The sequence below is a fragment of the Corythoichthys intestinalis genome, chromosome 18, assembly GCF_030265065.1.
Source record: "Corythoichthys intestinalis isolate RoL2023-P3 chromosome 18, ASM3026506v1, whole genome shotgun sequence".
In the NCBI taxonomy this organism is placed as follows: domain Eukaryota; kingdom Metazoa; phylum Chordata; class Actinopteri; order Syngnathiformes; family Syngnathidae; genus Corythoichthys; species Corythoichthys intestinalis.
In genome coordinates this window covers 37,057,734-37,083,395 of record NC_080412.1, presented here as the reverse complement: position 1 = coordinate 37,083,395, position 25,662 = coordinate 37,057,734, and the positions used below count along the sequence as shown (strand labels likewise).

Genomic DNA, 25,662 nt, shown 5'->3' with positions numbered 1-25,662 from the left:
CAGCACACAAAACGAGGGCTATAAATGCATAGTTGCATGAGATCATTGTAGAACGTGAGTGCCCTGAGCTCAACCCTATAAAACATAAATTTGTTTGACTACTGCAAAAACCACCATGGCAACCATGTTCAGTTTGTGGACTAAAAGTATGCATTTGTCCACAACAGGGGTGTGACAAAATATCGAAATGGTGATGTATCGTGAGACTTTGTATTCCAAAAGGTTATGGATATGCTCCTGCCAAGAAGCGAGATATAATTTTAAAAACGTGTCAATGTCTTTAAAAAAAAAAAAAACAATTAAAATAAAAAGGAACAAACAAGTTGCTACCAAAATCTTCCACCTTAATAGTGCCTCAGTTAACTCTAAGGCTGCGTTGACGGTGCTCAACGCCCAATGCATTTAGACTGGGAACGTTCGTTCATTCGAAACCAGTGCATTCACAGTCATTCTTTCCGATTTTCAGGGCATTTACAGGTCACTTGCTGTTCATTTTAGGGCATTTACAGGACATTTCTTGTTGAGTTTGAGTCACTGCCTATTCAGTTGGGTGATTCCATGGTCAATTTCTGCTCTGTAGCTCAACATAAACAGGAAGTGACCCATGAAATACCCCAAAATCAACAGGAAGTAACTGAAAATTAACAGGTAAATTACTTTAAATGACCCAAAATTACCTCATTTCGTGGCATTGGCTGCCACTGACAGCCATAAATGTTCAATCCGTTTGAAGTGGGAGGGATGGCAGCGAATGAACGAAAGTTCATTCGCTGCCACCCTCCCAGTTCAATTGGATTGGACGTCCACTAGTGATCACAGCAGAAGCTTGTTTTTCTGTTTATTAGTTATTTGTAGAATATCCTAGAATGATTTCCTGACCAGTGTATTGATAATAGTTGTATCGCCATACCGTCAGATCATCGTTATCGTGAGCTTTGTATCGCAAATCGTATCGTGAGGTACCAAGAGGTTCCCACTTCTAGTCCACAAACCATATTTACACTCATTAAATTGGCCTATTTTGATTAGCTGGCAACCATTTCAGTGTGTAGTTAGCTTGGACAGGATAAGCAGTAAAAGATTAATGAATTAATAAATAGGCCTGTCAAATTATAAAGTAGGAGTGTTTTGACAATATATCGAAAGGGTGATACCATACTTTGTAGCCCAAAAGGTCATCGATATGCTCCCGCCAAGAATCGATATATTGTTTAGTGCTGCAACGATTAATTAACTCGAGTATTCGATTAGAAACAAATATTCGAATTAAATTTTGTTACTTCGAGTATTCATTCAATTAAAGGCGTTGTGATGGTATATTTTGAAAGTGTTTGCATTTAGTTTTATTGATTAGGGTGGATACACTGCCCTCTGGTCTGCCTCTTTTCACATGGCTGAATCCAACTGCTCCCTGTTAAGACCAACATAAGCCAAGTTTTTGTTTGAGGTAATGTTTTTTAATGCATTCAGGTATATTTAGCCGTTTTTTGTGGGAATGTGTGTCTGAACCATTTGTTAAGAGCACTGTAAAAAATACTTTAGCATTTTATAGCATTTAAGCTAGCGGACTTTTTCTATGTAAGTTAGCCAATTGTTCTTTTGTTGTATATAGATCCTCATTTTGTTAAAAAAAAAAATCATACCATTTTAGGCTCAGCTAAGGTATTTTAATTATTCATGTTCCTTATCCGATTAGTCGATTAGTCGAACTAACTAGTCCATCGATTACTCGACTACTAAAATATTGGATAGCTGCAGCCCTAATATCGTTTCAAAAAGGTGTCATTGTTTAAAAAAAAAACTTAAGGAACCAACAGGTTGTTCCCAAAATCTTCCACTAGAATAGTGCCTACGTTAGCTCACTGGCTGCCATTGACGCCCATAGACATCCAATTCATTTTGACTGCATTGGATATCGAGCGCTGTCAATGGCACTAAAACCAGAGCAGTGTTGTTTTCGTCAACGACGAGTACAACGAAATTCACGAACGATTTTTTTCATGATGATGACGAGCCGAAAACATGTCATGACTATAACGTGACAAAGCTTGCCAATTTACGTCTGACGAGATGACAATGACATGAAAATGCGCCATCGTACCTATCATATGTTCACAGTGTGTGACATTTGATCGTTATGCAGGTTGTTGTTTTGTTTGTTTTGTTTTATTGTGCTGTAGTCAGACAGCCTGCTTCCAAGACGTCCTTTGCGTGACTTGCACAAGCCCCCACTCTCCCCCAGAGGCATTGCACATGAGCAGTGATCTAACTTCAAAAATTGCAGCCTGCAATGGCGCGAGGATTTATGGTCGCATTTTAACTATAACCCGACCGAAAGAAGAACACAATGCAGCACTTTCCCCGTGGGAGACCATGATGAAAAGTGTGGCAACATTTATATTGCGAATCTGAAACGACACCTAAAAGTTCAACATGCTAATATTAATGCGAAGGTAAATTGTTACAAGTAGAGATGTCCCGATCGATCGGGTTTGATCACATCTTTTTCAAAGTATCGGAATCTGCAAAAAAATATCGGCCATGCCTTTTTTAAATTAAATCGTTTTCTAATTGTATTTAAAGTTACAGACATACTATGTTACACTCATCCAGTCTTTAGTTTAGGCTTAAGGTAGGGTTATCAAATTTATTCCGGTAACGGCAGGAATAGGTTGTTTTTTTTTTTAAATGTATCACGTTATAATATTTAACGCAATTAATGCATGCGTTGCACGACCCACTCACGCATTGTCGCGCTTTTACCTATATAGAGAGCTAAAAGGCAGCGTACTATGAGTAGAGTGAATTTTGGCAGCCTTTGGAGCCTTTTTTAATTGGTTAAAGCCCTACAATCCCTCTCCCTACGATTGGAAATATCATGGGAAGCAATGTGGGGAAGCAAGGTAGCAATGGATCTTTTTCTTAACACCTTATTTTATTTCCCAGCGCAGAGAAGATATATCAATTGGTAGCACTACGCACAGTCATGGTTCCACTTCCCATCATGCATTGGGGCATGGCTACAGTATCCTTTACTGAAAGCTCAACAAATACACTAGATGGCAATATTTAGTCACAATATACAAAGTCACAAGTATCTGTGGATCCCTCTCACAGAAAGAATGTTAATAATGTAAATGCCATCTTGAGGATTTATTGTCATAATAAACAAATACAGTACTTATGTACTGTATGTTGAATGTATATATTCGTCCGAGTTTTATTGCCAAATGCATTGCCAAAATGTATATGATTGGGAATGATTGGAATTGAATCGTGAGCAAAAAAAAGCAATCGGATCAGGAAATATTGGGATCGGCAGATACTCAAACTAAAACGATCGGGATCGGATCGGGAGCAGAAAAACATGATCGGAACAATCCTAGTTACAAGTCATTTTAACATATCATAGACGTATCGTTTAATTCAGCAAAAGGTCCGTTATCATTTTAATATGTATTTTCCCCATTTTTGGTGTAAATGGTGCGCCGAGTTTAGGCTAATATTTTCGTTTTTTTGTGATACTAGTAATAAGCCTTTGAAAGCAAACAATGTGTAGCATGCTAACATCAGGTAATGGGGAGAACATTTGGCCATATTTGATCACGCACTTTTTCTGAGTGAGCCAGGAGTTGGTTATTAGTTTTGTGTTGTTTAACAGTTAGGGTTTGGCCTATTTTTAATTTCCAAACATGTTATGTATGCTACCATAAATTCCTTATAAATTTTTAGCTACATATGACTTATCTCCCTACACAGCAGGAATTTTATTTTACTGCATTCACTGTGTAAATTTCGCCAAAATAAAGCTAGTGCTATGAATTGTTTACAGTACTTGACTGTCAATGTTCATTCGAAATTGTTGGAAACCTTAATTTTTTTTTTACTTAAACCTTGTGTATCCGTCAACCTATACTAGTTTAACATTTTTTAAGTTTACATCGACTAAAACTAACACATTTTGAAATGATTAAAATATGACTAATGAGTATTTTCGTCCAAAAGAACCAGAGAATTCACAACTAGTCTTGTGGACATTTATAGGTCACTTTCTTCTGATTTAAGGGCATTTACAGGTTACTTTCTGTTGATTTTGAGTCACATCCGATTCAGTTGGGGACATTCTTGAGCCGCTTTCTATTCAGTAACCCAAAATGAACAGGAAGTGACCTGTAAATGCCCCAAAATGAACAGGAAGTGACGTGAATGGCCCAAAATATATAATAATAATATATAATGATCATTCGCTGCCACCCTCATACCTCAAATGGAATGGATGTCTGCTAATGATAAATTCATTCCAATGCACAGCAGAAGGATGATTTATTAGGTGTTTTCTAAAACATCCTAGAATGCATAGTGCACTGCACGATTTTTAGACAGTGATGTCGCATCGTAAAGCGGAAGTGGGACATTTTAGACATGCCCTCGCATACAAACCGTTATATTTCTGCTAGTTTTCTCCGGTAATCTTTCAAAAACGAACATGCCGATCAAGCACTGCTGATATGGAACTTGTAGAAACGACTCTAGACATTACGACATATGAAGGATGTTTTCTTCATACGTTTCCTGAAACCAAAAACTCGGAGGGAAAAATGTGAAGTCAACTTGCGCAGACGTTTAACGCCAGCAAGGTGAAGCCATTCACATTTTATATGCAGTAAACATTTTATTGGGGGGCATGGCCCTTCAGAGGATGAAGAGGTAAGCCATTTTGATACTTTTTACTTATTTTAGTGACCTGAAAAAATTAAAAATGGTATCTGACTGCCTCTGTTACCTTTTCTGTTGTCAAAAAAAAAAAAAAAACTTTAGTAAGGGGGAAGCGTAAATAAATTATAAGATTTCTTTTGATTTAAGATTTGTTATTAATGAAAAAAATTAAAAGTGTTCGTTGGCTGTCAACAAGTAGCATTTGCCATCGCTACACAAAAATAGCTATGTAAATTATCCAAAAGAACGGTCAGAGACGTAAGACAACCAGGGGATATAATAAGAAAGACAGGGCATATGGTGGTAAAGGATAGATTGTTGAAAGAGGAGAATGTCATTGACAGTGGCATAAGAAAAACGTGTCGATAAAAAGGTTAAGGCTAAGCTTTGTTTGGCCCGTTTCTTTTTTCCGTCTTTTTCAGCCCTCGACACTCAAGCCATTCCTTTAACTGAACATTTGTATGTTATTGCACATCTTTACCAGTGAATATGGCACAAGGGACATCATTTTCGGACAGAATTGGTAGGTTTCGCTCTGTAAACATCTCCTTCGTACATTATTTCCATTCTACTATTGGGGACAAACGGAAGCGTCCCCCCCCCCTGAGCAACAATTGCTAACGTCATGAATATTAATGAGCGGAAGTTAGAGCAGGGCGGTAAACCGAAAATTTACCGTTACCGAAATTCTTCACGATGACCGACGTAATTTTGACCATGTCGGTAAATTCGGTAATTTAATAAAAGAAGAAAATATAGTCTTTTCATCCCGCTTTGACTCTGTGTTGTTCGGTTATGTTCATTCCCCTTTAAGAAAGCAGACAGTGTGCTTACGTTTGGAGTCACATGGTTTTCAGGAAGCCAATCAAACAGAAGCCCGGTAGGCTAACGCTAGCAGCTAACGCTAGTGGCTAACGCTACAAGTAAACGGGATGAAGTCGGCTTAAGTTAGCTTCACCAAACTTTCACCCGACATTAAGTAAACTCTTGACGGGTTCCAGATAGGGATGGAAAAACCGAGGCTTTCTGAAACAATGAACCACTTTTAAGACAATTGCCCAAAATTGAATCACTGTTTGACACACTGCAAGAGCCCCATCTACTGGATAAACAGTGCACGTTTCTTTTTAAAAGTAAAGTTGACAAATTGCCTCAGCATTACATATCTTCAATAGAATTAAGTGGATGTCGTCTATTTCAACCAGGAGATCGTGTCGTTATTAAGTGTGATTTACACAATTAAAGTTGACCTCTTTAAGCCTGTGTCATTGCTTTTGTCTGTGAAGATGTGTTCAAAGCAGTATTTGTAATACACGACAGTGCTAGTCTTGTAAGTGGCTCGTCCTAGATGACGGGGAGTAACTATGTATTGTTTATTTTTTGTAAAAATTACAGTACAGTAAGCACAGTGCTTGGGAACAGGAATATTATTTATTGCATACTGTAGGGATTTCCAAAATCATAAGATGTAAATAATTGAGCCGAATAAAAGAAAGGAAAGGTTTGTGAAACATTTTATTTTTTAATTAAGTATAATTTCTGGGGGGCGGGTGGATGTGTCGTATTTGTATCTATTCTAAATATCTAAACGTATGCCACTATCTAGTGTATAACAATGCGGAATGAATTTAATGAAATTCAAGTGATGATATTTTTCAAGTCATACAAGCTGTTATAAATGTTCACACAAGAATTCTTATTGTTTACAAGATTTTTTTTAATACTTAATGTTTAGACTGCATGTGCAATTGTTAAATTGAAAGCTGGTAAATAAATTTAATGAGAAACTTAATTTGTATTCCATGCATTGATTCAAATTTTCAAATTATATAACAGTTTGCTTGGGCGAATTTATCGTCATTTATCGTTATCGAGGTAAATCTGCTCAATTTATCGTGATACCTACTTAAGGCCATATCGCCCAGGCCTAGCGGAAGTGATGTGTTGCTTGAGGCACGCCATTTCTGGCCCACGTATTGATAATTGTTATATCGCCATATCGTGAGTCTTGTATCGCAAATCGTATCGTGAGGTACACAGAGGTTCCCACCCATACTGTTTAGCATAATCGTAACCTGGCCCATCTCTCGCTACTCGATGCTTGAAAAACTGCTGCCATGTTTTAGGACATTCTCAGTTCGGTCACGTCCTGCTTACACATGCAAGTTAATATTTTTTGGGCTTAAATGTGTGTGGGGGGGGAATTGTAGCCTTAGTTGGCAAAGTGATGGTAATTGTGTACCGTATGTGTTTGTGTTTGAGGGTACATGTGTGCGTAAGTACGTGCGTGTGCATGTAATATGGTCCATCTGGCCTTGGAGCCGTCATCTGGAGCACCAGGTGTCAGCATGGCACACGTGCGTCCCCCCCCCCCCTTTTTTTTTTTTTTTTTTGCTGCCCCTGTCCTTCTCTCCCGTGTCACTCTCCTGCTCATCTGAATGGCCTTGGAAAAAAGGACTGCCCTTTACCTCTGTTGCTCTCTGTGGCTTAACCAAGCACGGCTGCCGTGACAGAATGACCGATCGTGAAATTAATTTTGGCAGATGTTCCAATCTAAAAAGAAAATGATCATTCCTTATCAGTTGATTAGAGAATCACTTAGTTTGTAACTATGCAAAGACTGCTGTCTACCTGTGTGAAGGAAACAGTGCTTGATAATAGGGGTGGGAATGTCTGGGTAGCTCAGGATATGATTTGCGATACAAGGCTCATGATGACGATCTCATATAGGGCTGTCCCAAACGACTATTTTTGTCCTGGTTAGTCAGCCAACTATTTTTACGATTAGTCAACTAATCTAGAGCTGAAACGAATACTCGAGCAACTCGAGTTTAAAAACTGATCCGAGTAATTTTATTCACCTCGAGTAATCGTTTCATTTTGACAGCTCTAAGCATCACGTTTTGCCTGGACTACTTTTAATGCGGGACAACGCGCTGATGTCACGTGCGTTGACTAGGAAGCAATTAAAAAAAAATTTTTTTTTTAAACTTACTGCAGCCGACAGCCGCTACAAACGATGCCGACGTTGCTAAAAACTAGCCCGCATGATGCTACGGTGGTAGCAGGTAGCGTCTGATGCGTCTCATGGAGATCACATGTATATTGAACTAGATGCAAAATGACAGTCAGCGGTAGAGGCGTGCAAATTTTCCGATTCTTAGATTATTCGCGATTCGGCCGTGGAAGATTCGAGAACGATTCACAAACATCCAAATTCCGCTCATTGAATTATACCAGGTAAAGCGGAAATAAAACGCAGTCAGCGCGGTTTTCGGGACGCAATGAGGAACGGACCGAGAGTAAATATCATGTGCAGCTAATGCCGCTAGGTAAAAAGAAAAACAATAACACCTGACTGCGGCCTTCTGCCGCTACAAACAGCGCCCAGTTGCTAGTTGCTACAAACACACGGCAACATACGGCTCTGGTAGATTTATCACATATAGCTAGACTAGATGTGTAATGACAGACTTTCCCGCGCAAGTAAACAGGCACCATCTTAAAGCAGTAGACTTTTCTAGAAGGCTCTGTTGTAAAGAACCTAATTACTTTTTATCTAAAATACCCCTAAATCGGCAGAATCTTGACTGGAATCTATCTTTAAATGATGAAACAGTTTTCAAACTTTCACATGTCGAAAGTAGACATGAGGGAAATTATGGAATAACGGGCGCAATTTTAACAACTTTAACGGTTGATTCACAACATTAAATTAATTGAATGTAGTTTAAAGCTGTCATACATTTATTTTGAACACTGCACAACTCAAAATCCTATCGGGACTTACAGTTTAGACTAACTTAAAACTTAACTAGAACTTAAAAATAGCTTGACACAAATGGAAATTTAATTGAAACACGTGGGAAAAACACCTAACTTTTAAGTGATGTGTGTTATCAAGCGTAATGGCATTTTTAGGTAAGAAATAATTTTTTAGTTAAAGCAGTGAATAAGTTTTTTTTTAATTCTAGTTACATCTGAGAAGCAATTGTTGGCTGTTTTCAACAATGTACATCGAAAATAAAGACATTGATTGACTGAAAATGGTTCAATAACAGATTAAATGTCTTGTTTTTCTCATGTATATTTCTAATTGCTCTTCGCCTAAAAATGTTTTATCCGATTACTCGATTAATCGATAGAATTTTCAGTCCATTACTCGATTACAAAAATATTCGATAGCTGCAGCCCTAGACTAATTTAATAATTTACTTTTTTTTTTTTTACTTATTTAGCAATGAAATTTTTGTTGATGCTTATTAATTCACAAAAAAACATTTTGGAACACTTAAATTATTAAAGTACAAATAAACACGTACATAACAATAAATAAACAATGAGGTCAAAGGCTGATAGTATTAACTCGTGTAAAAGAATGGAATGTAAACAGATTCAGAACACTGACTTCGCCTTTCCAACATGATTCAAAACAATTCTTAAAAAAATATCTAGGATTAATATTATAGTATACTACTATATATAATAGTATTACAATAATTATTCATTGCTAATCAGATTTTTCATAAAGGGTTTCATTTTAAAGGTATTCTTAGTGTAGAATCTGAATTTTGAAGTATGTGGGATTAACTCCAGAAATTGTTATTTACATGACGAACATGACATGCTTTTACTTTGAAATGTTCACCGAAAGTGCGTTCGCTAAACCGCTAACCGTAAGCTTTAAACTCCGCAGAAAAAGCACTTTTCGACATCGCATGTGGTGTCAGTAATAGATTTTTTGTCGTTTGCGAATGCTGTTAACCAGCGATATTTCATGTTTCGAGTATCCCATTTTAAACACAAGTTTGGTGTTGGAGAAGACTGCCAATGTTTTATAGCAGGCTAAAAGTATGTTGTCTTATTTTTCTCCATTAGCCTCAATGTAGCAATGCTAACGTTTACAGTGTTTAATATAGATGTGTTTCCTTATTTTATATGTCTGAACTTTAATTCTACGGCGTTTGATGACCAATAAACATCTGTGAACTAATAAACAGAAAAACAAGCTTCTACTGTGAATTGGAATGAGTTTATCACTAGTAGACGTCCAATCCATTTGAACTGGGAGGGTGGCAGCGAATGAACTTTCGTTCATTCGCTGCCATCCCTCCCACTTCAAACGGATTGAACGTCTATGGCCGGTAGTGGCAGCCAATGCCAGGCAATGAGGTAATTTTGAGCCATTTATGGTCATTTACATGTTCATTTTCAGTTACTTCCTGTTGATTTGGGCGTATTTTATGGGTCCCTTCCTGTTTATTTTGACTTACAGAACAGGAAATGACCTGCAGTCACCCAAATGAATAGGCAGTGACTCAAACGCAACAGAAAAAGACCTGTAAATGCCCTAAAATGAACAGCAAGTGACCTGTAAATGCCCTGAAAATCGGACAGAATGACTGTGAATGCTCTAGTTTCGAATGAACGAACGTTCCCAGTCTAAATGGATTGGGCGTCGAGCACTGTCAATGTAGCCTTAGAGTTAACTGAGACACTATTATGGTGGAAGATTTAGGTAGCAACTTGTTGGTTCATTTTTTTTTTTTTTTTAGACATTGACCTTTTTAAAACTATATCTTGATTCTTGGCGGGAGCATATCGATAACCTTTTGGGATACAAAGTATCACGATTTATCACCAATTCGATATTTTGTCAAACCCCTAATCAACACGCACGTGTACACGCACTCGGCGATAAAACGCAGCCGTGAAAATTACCACCTTCATTTTTATTTACCATGCGATAAATTGACTTATTGCATATCGCGACAGGCTTGGCAACTTCAATTAAAAATGTCATTAGATAGTTAGATGGACTTACGATCTGCCAGCTTGTTGTCTGCCTGTCTTCCAAAATTACAACTGGGTGACGATGTTTAGTTGTTCATTCACGGCCGACGTGCAGCCAAGCTTGGCATTGAAGAGACAGGAAACAGAAGTGTACCCTCCTTTGTTATGTTGAAATAAGTCAATGTTTTGGCCATTCTGGTGCGCTTTTTTGGCTCAGTGCCGCTCGTCCCTATTACATACCGAGCGTCTGCGACTCTCAACTTTCCACGCATTTATTTTTTTAAATCCTTCATTAACCGTCGACAGGATGTTGTGCTCGTCGACGCATTTACAGTATGTCTTCGATGACTTCGACTACGTGGACTAGTCAGGACAGCTCTAATCTCAGGATATGGCGATCCGAGAATGAAACAAAATGAACAGAAAAATAAGCTATTTTCATCCTACTGCTGCGAATTGGAGTGAGTTCATCACTAGTAGATGTCTAATCCTTGCTTCTCAAATTGTGGGGCGCGTCCCCTCCCATGTGACTTCGACTTTAAACAGTGACACCTTGTTAAAACAATATATCGATTCTTAATGGGAGCATATCAATAACCTTTTGGGCGACAAAGTATCACTATATTGTCACGCCCCAAGTACACAGACCACACTTGTGTCCATTCCAAACAGGCCGACTACTATTTTGGGGAAACACTCACACTTTTGAAGTACAAGTTAATATTGGACTTATAAACCTTTGTGAGCATCACAAGATTTGTTTGACTTTTTGACAACAACCACTTAGTCATTGATTTTGATCATTATCAGAGGAAGGAAATATTAGGGACCACACCTTCTTACCTCCAAAGCAGCAGAAGGCTTCTTCTTCAGCTCCTCACATTTTCGAAACTTGCAGATCTGATGCCCCGTCTTACGATTCCGACAGCTGCTACACTGCTCACAGTTAATCCGCCGCCGGCAAGGTGGACACATGCCACAACGTTTTCGCTTCTTTTTACCGGAGTTGATGGCAGAGGCCAGCTCGTTCTGCGCCGGGTACTCGGTCAGGCCGGCCATGTGCAGCGCGCTGTCCGCTAGAAACACTCCAGCCGGCGTCATGATAAAAAGGCCCGGGTTGAAGGGGAAACCGCCCCCTACTCCATATGGGAAGTCAACAGGACCACCTACGGCGTCCGTGACAGACGTACCCTCCAAGTCGCTAGCCCCCGAGCCGGCGTCTCCGCCGCCAACTCCCACTCCCATCCCCCCTGGCAGAAGCATGTGCTCCATACCGGCCCGCTTTAATAATGCGGCAGCCTGGGCAAAGTGCAGCAAGCCGTTCTGTCCCTCCAGAACTTGTTCCAGGGTCCGGTCCAACTTGGCCGCCGCCAGTGTCGAGACAGTGGGCTGGGGCAGTGGAGGTGCTTGAGGCTTGGCCGTGTGGCTCTTAGCGTCACGATTGTCTTTGTGTCCATTGGTGGTAGCAGAGGAGACTGCCGTGTACTGCGAAAGGGTGCGGGAGTTCTTAAGGCTCCTGTTTAACGGCGCGCTGATGATACCACTGCGGTTCCTGCGCTCTATAACAGGAGAGTCCTGTTTGCAGCTACTCCGCTCCAGGTCCTCAGTCCGGCCCCCCTGGGACAGCCTGCTAGACATGGTCCAGAGTGTCGTTTGGGCTGCCTGGGTCAGGGGTGAGGGCGGAAAGGGGCCGGGGATGAGCGAGGAGAAGCTTCTCTCGGTCCGTTCTGCGCCCTGATGAGAGTGGTGCCGCTCCTTGATGGACCAATGAGGCAACCGACCACAGACAGGCCTTCTGCCTGCTCTACAGCTCACCCCTCATCCACGTTCTTCCGTGGGCCATCTGGAACCTTAACACATGGAGAGAACAGAGAAGTGTGCTAATTCATCAAAATCCAATACAGTGGATCAATTTTCCACAAACGTTTTCATTTAAGGTAACATGACAGCAATCATGTGTAAGTGCCAGACATACACCGATTAGCCACAACAATTATGTATAACGCGATGGAGCTTATGTAACTGTAGCGGTAAATGCCCCAAAATTGGGAAAAAGTGACTGTGAATGCTGTGATTTCTAATGTACGAACGTTCATTCGCCCTTCCCGGTCTTAAGGCCGAGTTATACTTCCGCGCCAGACTTGCGTCATCAAGGAAGACCCAATTTACGACCCTGCGCCATAGCCTGACGCGCTCCTATTGATTTTTCAAACCCTAGCGTCAGCCTAGCGTCACGTCAACGCATATGACGTGGGAGAAATGGACTGTGATTGGTTCGCTCAGACTGTTGTTTCCGGTTCAGCGCGAAATTACCGCCATTGTGTACATTACTTTTCTACACGCAAAAATGGACCAAGCTGACGAAAGTATCATCGAAGAGCAAGTCTCGTAAAGACATTATTATGATTGCCAAATGGCAAGGTCGACGATTGGGGGGAGGATGGAAGAACCACCGAGACGTGTGTGTTCGGAATCGAGTGGCCACAAGAAGCGGTGACCCAGTCGGTCAAAAACTGCCAACTTTTTATCACTTTGTCGTATTTTTGGTTGGTGCATTTCATCATTTATTGTGTACATATGTTTGCTGTGAGTCTGTGACTTATTTACGTGTCACACTTCAAGTATATGTTGAATAAAGCACGGGTTTGGTGTCAAGAGTTGTTTTGATCTTTAATTTTCAATTAACAGACAGTTCACACACGATACAACATCACTGATTCAGACTTCAGAGTGCCTCGGTGCTTTTTATAATAACGTTAAAATCAAGGCTCCCAACGCAGTTTGGGAAGTTCCATAGACGCCAGAAACCTGCTATGGCTTGCCACTGTCTAGTTGCAGGACACGGCAAACCAATCGGACTGGAGGGCTTTGCAGAATGCAGGACGCAGTGCTCGACGCCAGTTTGAAGCTAGCCGCCACAGCTTGCTGTCTCCACCCGAGTCTAGAACTCTCTGTGCGGCATCAAAAGTCGGCCAGACCGCCTCGAAACAGTCTTCTGCATCGCCTGCCCCTCAACATTTATATGATCAACATGTATTCAATGTTGATGAACAGAAGATTTACATTCAAGCATTCCATTTGGCATTGCTTATTTTTTCTCCGTTATACTAGACGAGCGGAAGTCAACAAGCATGCCCCAAAACCGTGCAAACATAACGCCACATCCCTCTAGTGGCATGGCAGTGAATTACAGAGCAACGCGTTCTCACCGCAGAACTATCGAATGCTCATTAACGCCGTAATCACTTCGCCATCACGGCAATGCAGGAGTATAACTCAGGCTTTAACATATTAGGTGTCGACCGTCGTCAATGGCAGCCATTAAGTTAACCGAGGCACGATTATAGTGGAAGATTTTTGTAGCAACTCCAGTAATTCGATTAGAAAAAAGATTTGAATTAAATTTGCTGCTTCGAGTATTTTTTTAATTAAAGTGGCATTGTAATGGTTTGTTTTGAAAGTGTTTGCTTTTAGTTTTATTGATTTGGGTGGATGCACTGCCCTCTAGTGGCAATAGTGAATATCACATAACTCATTTCACATGGCTGAATCCAGCTGCTCCCTGTTAAGACCAACATAAGCTAAGTTTTTGTTTGAGCTAACGTTTTTTTTATTGCATTCGTAATGTGGTTTATAGGTGTATATATAACCTTTGGGAATATGTGTTTGAGCCATTTGTTAAGAGCACTGCTAAAAAAAAAAAGAAGTTGGCATTTAATAGCATTTAAGCTAGCAAACATTTGCTATGTAAGTTAGCCAATTGTTATTTTGTTGTACTTAGATCCACATTTATTTACAGTATTAGGGCTGTCAGACAATTAAAATTTTTAACCAGGTTAATCACAGCTTAAAAATTAATTAATAGTAATAAATCGCAATTCAAACCATCTCTAAAATGTGCCATATTTTTCTGTAAATTATTGTTGGAATGGAAAGATAAGACACAAGATGGACATATAAACATTCAACATACCGTGCATAAGTACTGTATTATAACAATCAATCCACAAGATGGCATTAACATTATTAACATTCTTTCTGTTAAAGGGATCCACGGATAGAAAGACTTGTAGTTCTTAAAAGATAAATTTGAGTACAAGTTATGGTAATTTTATATTGAGAAAAAGAACGTCTCCTGCTCCGCTCAAATGCATGATGGGAAGTTGGGCAACCATGACTGTCAGTGGTGGCTGCAAATGGTATACAGCAGGGATGTCCTCGGGAGCCCCTATCCAGCTTGTTTTCCATGTCTCCTTCCTCTTACACACCCGAATCAACTTATCAGGATCGTTATCAGGCTGCTGCAGCGCTTGCTGATGAGCTGATCATTTGATTCAGGTGTGTTAAAGGAGGGAGACACTGAAAACAAGCTGGATAGGGGCTCTCAGGGACCGGGATTGGGCACCCCTGGTCTTAAACCTGTCCTGTTCAGCTGTTTGACACAGAGAATGGAAGTCTAAGTGCCCAGATTCTGAACAGTTTTAATGTTTCACATTGAGATATACAATGTTTTGTGTTGAGTTCAATTAAGCGTGTTACAAAAATGATCGTCTCTTGCTCCGCCCAAATGCATGATGGGAAGTTGGGCAACCACGTCTGTTCGTAGTGGCTGCCAAAGCTTAAGCCAATCAAAGGCCAATCAATGAACGCCTGTGTCCACTCGCATTTCTCTGCCTTTTTTGCTCTCAATGTGCTAATACGGCGTTATTGTAAACTGAGGCAACTGAATGGGTAATTCCGCGCATGCGTAAATTGCGTCAAATACTTTAACGTGATTAATAAAAAATAAAAAAAATACCACTAGGGTTGTTCCGATCATGTTTTTTTGCTCCCGATCGTTTTAGTTTGAGTTTCTGCCGATCCCGATATTTCCCGATCCGATTGCTTTTTTTTTTTTTGCTCCCGATTCAATTCCAATCATTCCCGATAATTTTTCCCGATCATATACATTTTGGCAATGCATTAAGAAAAAAATGAATAAAACTCGGACGAATATATACATTCAGCATACAGTACATAAGTACTGTATTTGTTTATTATGACAATAAGTCCTCAAGATGGCATTTACATTATTAACATTCTTTCTGTGAGAGGGATCCACGGATAGAAAGACTTGTAATACTTAAAGGATAAATGTGACTTTGTATATTGTGACTAAATATTGCCATCTAGTGTATTTGTTGAGCTTTCAGTAAATGATACTGTAGCCATTTAACTGTTCTGCCCAAATGCATGATGGGAAGTGCAACCATGACTGTGCATAGTGGCACCAATTAATATATCTTCTCTGCGTTGGGAAATAACATAGAGTGTAAAGAAAAAGATCAACTACTACCTTTCGTCCCGACATTGCTTTCCCACGATATTTCTAATTGTTGAGAGAGGGATTTAAAGGCTTTAGCCCAATTAAAAAAAGGCTCCAAAGACTGCTAAAATTCACTCTACTCGTTTTACGCTGCCTTTCAGCTCTATGTATAGGTTTATCAGCACCATCATAGATTGAACGCGACAATGCGTGAGTGGGTCGTGCAGGGCATGCGTTAATTGCATTAAATATTTTAACGTGATTAATTTAAAAAATATTATTACCGCCGTGAACACGATAAATTTGATAGCCCTACTTTGAGCCAAAACTAAAGACTCTGGATGAGTGCAAGACATTTTGTCTGTAATGTTAAATACAATTAGGAAACGATTTAATTAAAAAAAAAAATATATATATATATATATATATATATATATATATATTAAAAAAGGCATGTCCGATATTTTTTTTGCCGATTCCAATACTTTGAAAATGATGTGATCGGGACATCCTTAATTACCACCCATTAACGCGATAAATTTGACAGTCCTAGTATTTTTTTTATACAGTTTAAGGCTCAGCTCAGGTATTTAAATTTGTATTACATTTTTATTTCCTCAACCGTTTCCTTTTTTACTTATCCGATTACTCGATTATTCGAACTGACTAGTTCATCAATTATTCGAGTACTGAAATAATTGATAGCTGCAGCCCTTTTTTTCATTTTAAACATTGACTCCTTTTTAAAACGTTATCGCGATACTTAGCATGAGCATATCGATAACCTATTGTAGTCTCACGATTGTCACACCCCTACTGTCTAGTATACATTGCTAAAGTAAATAATTGAGAAAAGACTATTGCATAATAGAAGTATAGCAGTGTTAAGGTTTCATTTCATTGTTTTATACATTTCAACCATCATTACACGCTCAATGATGTGAGTGTTTCACCTGGCCCGCTAGTCTAGTTTCACAATATGTCAAATCTGTGATTTTGCTCTTTTAATTTTCCTGTCGGGAAATCATTTCCCCTTCTTGTAAAATGTATAATTTGGAAGTGGTTAAATCAAACAGTCGTGAAGGTGAAGCCTATCCGTCAGGCAGGTAGGGCGAGACTGTCCGCTGGCCACGGATGCATTCATCCACTTGGCTTAAGATTCCTGTGGCTGCTCATCTATGAAAAGGCAAACTATGCTCGTATTCTCCTGACCTGTCCGTGTTCACAAACAAACGCAGCACCTCCCACAGAAAAGCTGAGGAAATGGCCGGGCCATTCCTTATAAGGGAAACAAAGGGAAAAGGAGGGGAAGGACGGCGGGCGGGGGGTGTCTGTGCAGTGTGTGGAAATTGGAAGGCCAGAATTAGTGGGAGGTAAAGCTTCAAAGGCAAGCGCACAGCCCCCACATTCTCACCAGCTCAGGGGGATGTGGCGCCAGCGAAGCAGAGCCAGCTCCGCGGCCCCTCGGCCCCATAGTTTCATTTTCTCCCACTACGCCACTGACCAGGGTCCGGTTTCCCTTAAGCATCTCAACACTAATTGCATCTCCGCACTGTTGCGGCTGAACGCATAAAAGCGCTTAGAGTCATCACAGAGCGATACGTACAGCTTTTATATAACAAGAGACAAGAAAAATGACACGTTTAGTGGTCATTTCTGAATACTTTCATGTAGTTAAAAGCAGCTAAGTGGTTATTGATAGACATTTGAATTTCACACACTCTGAGTTGCACTCTGGCAGCTGTGCATCTGTAAAAGTAAATCGGGCGAGCTTGGGAACTTGCCCAGAACTATTTCTTGATTAATCAAGGCCTGGGAGAATTTCCAGCTCTGATCCAGCCGCTTCATCAATGTTCTAAATACAGTAAACGTGTTAAAAGCCTTGAGTGTTCCACAAGATTAATGAATTGGCATATAATCAATCACTCGAATAAATTCTCAAGTCATCCACAAAGTGACAAAACTGGCAGGGAGAACCCATGAAAATACTTTCAAAAATAATCTCTGACCTACTGTAATGGTTTAATTCCGAGGGCCGTCAGTTCTTCGCATCCTGACCGAGTGATGACATCATTTTGCCTTCAAATGAAACGCGTCACTGCGGTTGTTTCGGAGAGCTAACCGATAGGGTGGATGTGCGCTGCAAATTTATAACATCTTAATCAGAATATTTTTCTTCGATCTAGTCAAATAATTTTCTCCATCTTGTTTTGAGTGTTAAAGAGTCGTTAACAGATTAATGCATCACATTATTCCACTTACACTAGGTAACTTTTCAAGCTTTATAAAATATTTTTCATAACATTTGTGATGATATCTCAACTGACAACTAGTTGAATGACACCTCTTTTGTATCATGAGTGGGTCTGTATCGTTTTCACCTTCACTAATTAACTTTGACGAGGGTGGCGGGACTCCTGCCATACAAAAAACTACAAATGTGCTGACTGCTTTACGGCATACGTCTCTTCCCCATTACTGTAAAGACTGAAGTCGATGCTAATGCTTTCGCAAAGATGGCAGAGCAACAGAGACAAAAATTTTTTTCTGAGGCAGTGTTGTTTTCGTCAACGATGACTATAACGAAAATATTTCGTCGACCAACAATGTTTTCATAGCGATGACGAGACTATAACCAGCTAAAAACGTGTCCTTGGAGACGAAAACTTAGCGACACGAATGGCAGTTTTCGTCTGACGAAAACGAGACGAAAATGCAACATAGTTTCCGTCACATGTTCACAATGTGTGACATTTTATGTGGAGTTTGCCTGCCTGGTTGTGTCACTCATGTGAGGTGCTGCGCCCTCTAAACTCACACACTAGTCTGGTGTCCTCTGCAGTCTCCCAATTGCTTGTTTTGAGACACACGGTAATATTTGTCTTCAAGAGAGAGGCAAGAGAGAATATGCAATGTTGCTTTAGCCTTTAAAGGTCTGTGCTCAGTGCTAAATGCAACTCGTAGCATTAGCATAGCATTTACGTTGACGTTAGCCATACCTGTCAACCCGAGGCCGTTGGCAATCTTACAAATAGTGACGTATGCCCTTACAAATTGGTGACGAATCTTACAACGTTTTATAAACAGTGCAATATGAAACAAGAATAGAACTTTAAAATGATATGAAAAATATGAAAATATGAAAAAATAAAAATCTTTAAATGATATGACTTCATTGGTAATATTGTCACATATAACCTGGTGCAATCAAAGAACAATATCTTCAGCTACATAATGATTACTAAAAATTTAACAGTGACTTTTGTTATAATTGTATGTAGCACTTTTGGCAATTTCTGTCATGTCTTTTGATGGCTGCACTTCATGGCACTTCAGCTCGCAATTCAGTTTGACTTGAACGTAGTTCGTTCGTGTGTCCATTTATAAAGACTTCATCTTTATGACCAGTGTTGTTAATCTTACTTTTAAAAAAAAAAGTAATTATTTACAGTTACTAATTACTTCTCCCAAAAAGTAATAGTTAGTAACTCAGTTACCTGAATGTCAGAGCAATTAAGTTACTTGGCAAAGTACCTGGTGTTACCTTTTTTTTTCCTTCTTTTTTTTTTTTTTATCCATTTAAAAAACAAAACAAAACAAAACATAGTAACATTTGCCATGTTTGGAAGTCATTTAATGTTGTGAATCAACTGTTAAAGTTGTTAAAATTGCTCCCGTTTTTGCATTCGTACCCTTCCGTCTGCTTTAGACATGGGAAAGTTTTAAAACTATTTCATCATTTAAAGATAGATTCAAATTATGATTTTGCCGATTTAGGAGTATTTTAAATAAAAACTACTTAGGCTCACTAGGAACGTTCACTACAACAGAGCCTTTCTGAGAAGTCTACTGCTTTAAAATGGCGGCTGTTTACTAACGCCGCTGAGTCTGTCATTTCATATGTAGTTCTATATGCATGTGATATCTAGTGTAGCATCAAGCGGGCGTAGATTGTAGGCTGTCGGCTACAGAAATATTGGAGCCACCTAGCCTAGCATCGTGTTTGCAACAGCGTCACAACACTGTTCCCTCCATCCCATTCCCGCTCTTCTCTCTCCGTGTCCCTGACTTTTCCCGCGTCATTCAACTAACATAGTAACGCATAGTAACGCACATTGTCTCAATGCAGAAACGATGACAAATTCCAAACGTAGGTAAAAAAAAGTAATGCACGAAAAATGTACTGATTTTGAACGTACGGGGTACACATTTAAAAATCTGTGCTCATTTGTACAAATTACGCCGAAACCGTACAACTTGACAGGTATACATTAGCATTGGGCTATTCATAACTCCAAGTGTCCTCCTAAACTCTCAGACAACTTTACATGATATATACATACAGTTTGTGGCGTTCAAGTGGGTATAACTAATTGAAAATAATGCAGCCTACTGTTTTCTTGCAGAGTGTGTATTATCAAGTGATAGATTTGATGCTAGTAGATGCTACAATATATGCTCATCTGTCAATGTTCATTGAAAACCTTAATTATTTTTGGAGTGAAACTTTGGAATTTTACAGACGAAAATATTGAGTAAACGTCAACTGAAACTAGACGAAATTAGTCTGGGTTCTCGTCAACTAAAAGACGAAGACAAACACGTTTTGAAATGGCTAATATATGAGTAAGAATAATAAGTATTCTCGTCACAAAGATGATGATTAATAGGGCTGCCAAAAACAACAATGGTCTGAGGAAGAAAAACAAAAGTGCGACTACCAGGATACACAGAATAATCATTGACTCTGCTTTCACTCTCTGTAGCGGCATCAGCGCAGACGAATTCGGGTTGGGTAGGGAGGTTAGCCACACGAATCCTCACAGTTGCTAACCGTCATATGCTATTATTTAGCCACAGCTGGATTCATTACCTTATTACTATTCATCCTTCACACAACCGCTGGAAACAGAAATGTTGTTTAATCCATCTGCAGGCGACCGAAAGATTTTTGATTAATTGATGATTTTACGATACTGTACGGGTGTGCGCTGGTCCTCATGGGAAACGCAGTCTTCCTTAAGGCAAAACACTACCGCTTTTGTCCATGGTGTCGCTAAAATCGACCAAAACTGATAAGTTACCAAGTGTTTCTTTAAGCAAATATTACTATTTGTTCTTATTAATCCCATAAATCTAAAACTTGGTCATTTTTCGCCTAAATCAAGACAAATTTGCTTTCAAATAATGTTTTTAACTATATTCTTGAATTAAGGAGATTTCTGACAAACAAGCTTTTTTTTTTTTTTTTTGGATTAAATATTGTAATTCGTTGCATAAAATAAGTCTTAAGCTTATTTTTAGCTAGCTATTTTTCTTATTTCAAGAAATCTAAGCGAGTAAAATTTACTTGACGCGCCGGCAGATAATTTCACTTATATCTAGCAGATTTACACTGAAAACAAGGGAATTTAACTCAATCTAAGGAAGTGTGTTTTTGCAGTGTGACGCAGCGGTTTGGATACTGCTGACTTGCTCTTTGACACTCACTGTACTTCAAGCAACACATTAGCAAAGATCATTGGGAAAATGAAAAAAAGCTGTGATATTTGAGTATAAACTGCAATGATACACTATCTGAAAGGTGCAAAGTTAATTGGCTAATATTGCCTGAATTGAGATGTGAATTTCACAAATTCATTATTTTTAATGATCATATACTGTAAAAGTGTTCATGCTCTTCAAGCAGTTATCAATGTAAATGCTTGTTCTCTGAGTAAATTATGGTCTATTTCACTTCACAGTAGCTAATCTAGAAGATCATCTTTGAAATGTGGGTTATGTGTGTCCGTGACCTGTCAGTTGACATAGCAACGATCATATTTTTGTCCATTATGGACATTTGATAAATGGCATTTCGCTTGGATAGCACTTTTCTACCATCATGCTACTCAAATTGCTTTGACATTATTACTACAATCACCGACTGACGACGCAGAATCTGGAGCAATGAGGGGGTTCAGCATTTTGCTCAATGATACTTTGACATAACATGAGGGCAGAGGATCGAACTCACAACTTTTGGGCTAGAAGACGACAACTCTCCCTATTGTGTCGTCCCCCATCTATTTGGATCTGACTGCAATTTTAGGGGGACTAAAATTATTATTGTATGATTTTATTAGAATGTAATTGAGTACTGCTACCAAGCTATGTTAAGCAAAATATAAAGTTATTCTGTTAGTAAGGCTGATTATCAATCATGGTAATAAGTGGCCCATATTAAACTAAGGTAAATACTTGGGATGTCCCCGATCCGATCATGTGATCGGAAATTGGACTGCTTTAAAAAAAAAAAAATGGCACTGATCGCGCCATTTTTCAGGGGATCGGAATAGGATGCAAAGGATCGGCTTTTTGATTTAAAAAAATATATATATGGCGGAAAACACAGACCAGGGTGAAAAAGCAGTTTCTGCCCTTGCACCTCTCTTTAAAACAAACTGCTGTATTTTAGGCCCAAAAGAATTGTTGTATGTGATCGAACAATATGTCTATATGCTGCCATAGCAGTTTCATGGCACATTAAGCCCCCAAACTATTTTTAATTTGACCGTTTTACCCTGGAGACCCACGTTTACAGACACTGCGCAACCGCTTTTGTTTCAACCAGCCATAAAAAGAAGGTAAGTAATTATATTTATTATTCGAAATGTCTATCAATTTTAGCTTAGAATCATTAATTGATGTCCAATATTTAGTTTAAAAAAAACAAAAAAACTAACCGACTTTATAAAATTATTCACTCGCATATTTTAAACTTTTAAACAAATTACGTCACAATGAAATAAACAGTGTCTGTAAATAGGTCACGGATATTTACCTCATAACTATCGCTTATCGCATTTCCCCGATATTTTGGATGATAAATAATCGATCCATACAAAGAAAAATTGGGAAAAAAAACTTTAAAAGGGTAAATATTTGAAAAAGAAAATGTTCAATAACCCATTATGACATTAAGCCAAAGAAATTTAAAAAAAAAAAAATTTGAATTAGACGAGTGACAAAAAATTACATAAACAAAGCATTATTCGTCCAAAGAGCATGAGTGCCCTCAAGTGGAGAAAATACTTCCTAGTTTAAATAGCATATACTGTATTTCCTTCATAATTACTATTATGAAATTAATCATATCTCCGGTTTTCCGTGGTCAATCGGTGCCAAATAAAAACTGGGAGAGAGGTTTAAATCTGCGCTTTCGAGTCATGTTGAGGGTAGCGTGCTATGTCAAATACTTCATTTTTCTACAGTGCTTTAAAGCGTGAACATAGAACGGCAAGCTTGCGTCTGATTGGTATAATGGAGTCATGTGATTATTGTTGCGACGTCTCATTGGTGAAATTGGTAGAGCTTCTCTTGGCAGCACTGGCAAAATAAATAGATAAATCTTTAATATGTAGAATAAAGAGGAAAAAATGTACCGTAAAGACTCTTATGTAGCCCAAAGTAGTGAAGTAAGAGTAGCGTTTTTTCTTCAAAAATCTACTTAAGTAAAAAGTATAGCTTAGTAAAAGTACTATTAGAAGTACATTTACTTCAGTAACATTTTGAGAAAAATGTAACGCATTACTACCCACCTCTGTGTGTGTATATTTATATATATTTTAGAGCTGAAACGAATACTCGAGCAACTCGAGTAACTCGAGTTTAAAAACTGATCCGAGTAATTTTATTTACCTCGAGGACTCGTTTAATTTCTCAAGCTCTAAGCATCGCGTTTTGCTCGGACTACTTTTAATGCAAGACAACGCGCTACTGCAGCCGACAGCCGCTACATATTACGCCGATGTTGCTAAAAACTACGCCCGCATGATGCTAGTGTGGTAGCAGGTAGTGTCCAATGCGTTGTCTCATAGATATCGCATGCATTTAGGACTAGATGCGAAATAACAAACTCGGCCGCGTCAGGGCAGCGTTAGTAAACAGCCGCCATCTTTAAGCAGTACTCAGCGCTAATAAATATAACGTTACTGTCACTCGCTCACGTAACGTTAGCCGTTCGGAGGGCTAGGATTCTTGATTATGACCACTGTCGATGCGTGGCTAACGTGTCTTACATACAGGCTTTAATCAATCTCTAAAAACACAGTGCTGTAGAGTGATGAGGGTGTAAAATTAAAACATAATAAAACTAACTGTCAGTTTTAGCTCAGTAGTCATTGCTGAACAAAACACCAAGTAGCACTGGTCCCTAATGTGCTCCAATACAGCAGGTATCATATATTTATTTTGAACACTGCTCAAACTCAAAATCCTATCAGTACTTACAGTTTAGACTAACTTAAAACTTAACTAGAACTTAAAATAGCTTGACACAAATGGAAATTAAAACACGAGGGAAAAACACGTAGCTTTCAAGTGATGTGTGTTATCAAGCGTAATTACATTTTTAGGTAAGAAATATGTTGTTGTTTTTTATAAGATCTAGAAGTTTTTTTTGAATGAAAGCAGTGACTTTTTTTTCCCAGTCACATCTGAGATGCAATTGTTGGCTGTTTTCAACAATATACATTGAAAATAAAGACATTGATTGACTGAAATGGTTCAACATTGGATTAAATGTCTTTTTATCTCATGTACATTTATAATTGCTCTTTACCTAAATTTTTTTTTATCCGATTACTCAATTAATCGATAGAATTTTCAGTCGATTACTAAAATATTCGATAGCTGCAGCCCTAATATATATATATATATATATATATATATATATACACACATACATATGGCGGAAAACACTCAGGTGACTTGAAGTTCCGTTCTGAGACCCCCAATTTGGCCAAATTTCAAAATTGCCCGATATGCATGTGTGATACATCATTGGAAAGCTTAAAATCTCAATTTTCTGGAGGAAGAAAAATTTTGAACAGGAGGGCGTTTAAAAAAAAAAAATTTTTTTTTAAACATCAAAACCCTAACTGGAGACGAGAGCACGCGAGAGCAGGATTAAAGACGCCACTTTTTTAACGAGATATTATCGCATACCTACCTTGTTTCTATCCAAAAACTCCATGTAGCATGTATCACCGAGTGTCAAGACACAGCTGTGAATGGCCACAGCCAGATTTTTTTGCATTTTATGGGTGAAACATGGTGATATAACAAGGGTCGCCATGCAGAAATCGCAGACAACAAGGAGTGGTTGAGATTGTCTTTTTCATATAGTCACCCTTAGAGCTGGGAATCTTTGGGCACCTAACGATTCGATTACGATTACGATTCAGAGGCTCCGATTCGATTATAAAACGATTATTGATGCACCCCCCTCCTTTTTTTTTTTTTTTTTTTTTTTTTAATGTTTTGTACATTAGTTCCAAAATTGTTCAAAAATACTCTCAGGCTAAACCACACTACTATTTCAGTATCAAGTGAACATATAGCAGTAAACAAATATACAAAAATAACATTAAATAAAAAACTCCAGTCCCCATTCTGTATCAGCAGCTTTAAACTACATTCAATTAATTTAATGTTGTGAATCAACCGTTAAATTTGTTAAAATTGCTCCCGTTATTCCATAATTTCCCTTTTGTCTACTTTCGACATGTGAAATTTTAAAACTATTTTAAAGAAAGATTCAAGTCAATATTTTACCGATTTAGGAGTATTTTAGATAAAAAGTTAATTAGGTTTGCTTGGAAGGTTCGCTACAACAGCCTTGCAGGGAAGTGTACTGCTTTAAGATGGCGGCCGTTGATAATGCCCTCATCTAGCTTTTTGTAGATGTGCTGCTAACACTACCAAATCTATATTGCATCTTGTCCTATATAAATGATATCCACCGTAACATTATATGGATGTACTTTGAAGGAGCTTTTCGGCAGCAGTCAGGTATGTTGTTGTTT

The 25,662-nt window shown here is 38.7% G+C and overlaps 1 protein-coding gene across 3 annotated transcripts in view; it reads right to left on the bottom strand.

The window, feature by feature from the left end:
- The window catches only part of cxxc5a (CXXC finger protein 5a), a 76,450-nt gene that overhangs the window by 36,209 nt on the left and 14,579 nt on the right, over positions 1–25,662 (bottom strand). For 2 of the 3 annotated variants that reach the window (XM_057820116.1, XM_057820117.1), the window contains exon 2: positions 11,353–12,359. In XM_057820116.1, the coding sequence (XP_057676099.1) occupies positions 11,353–12,147 (795 nt within the window). In that variant the 5' untranslated portion in view covers positions 12,148–12,359. Of the gene's footprint in view, positions 1–11,344; positions 12,360–25,662 lie in introns of all 3 variants that reach the window. The other variant, XM_057820118.1, reaches the window with a different exon arrangement.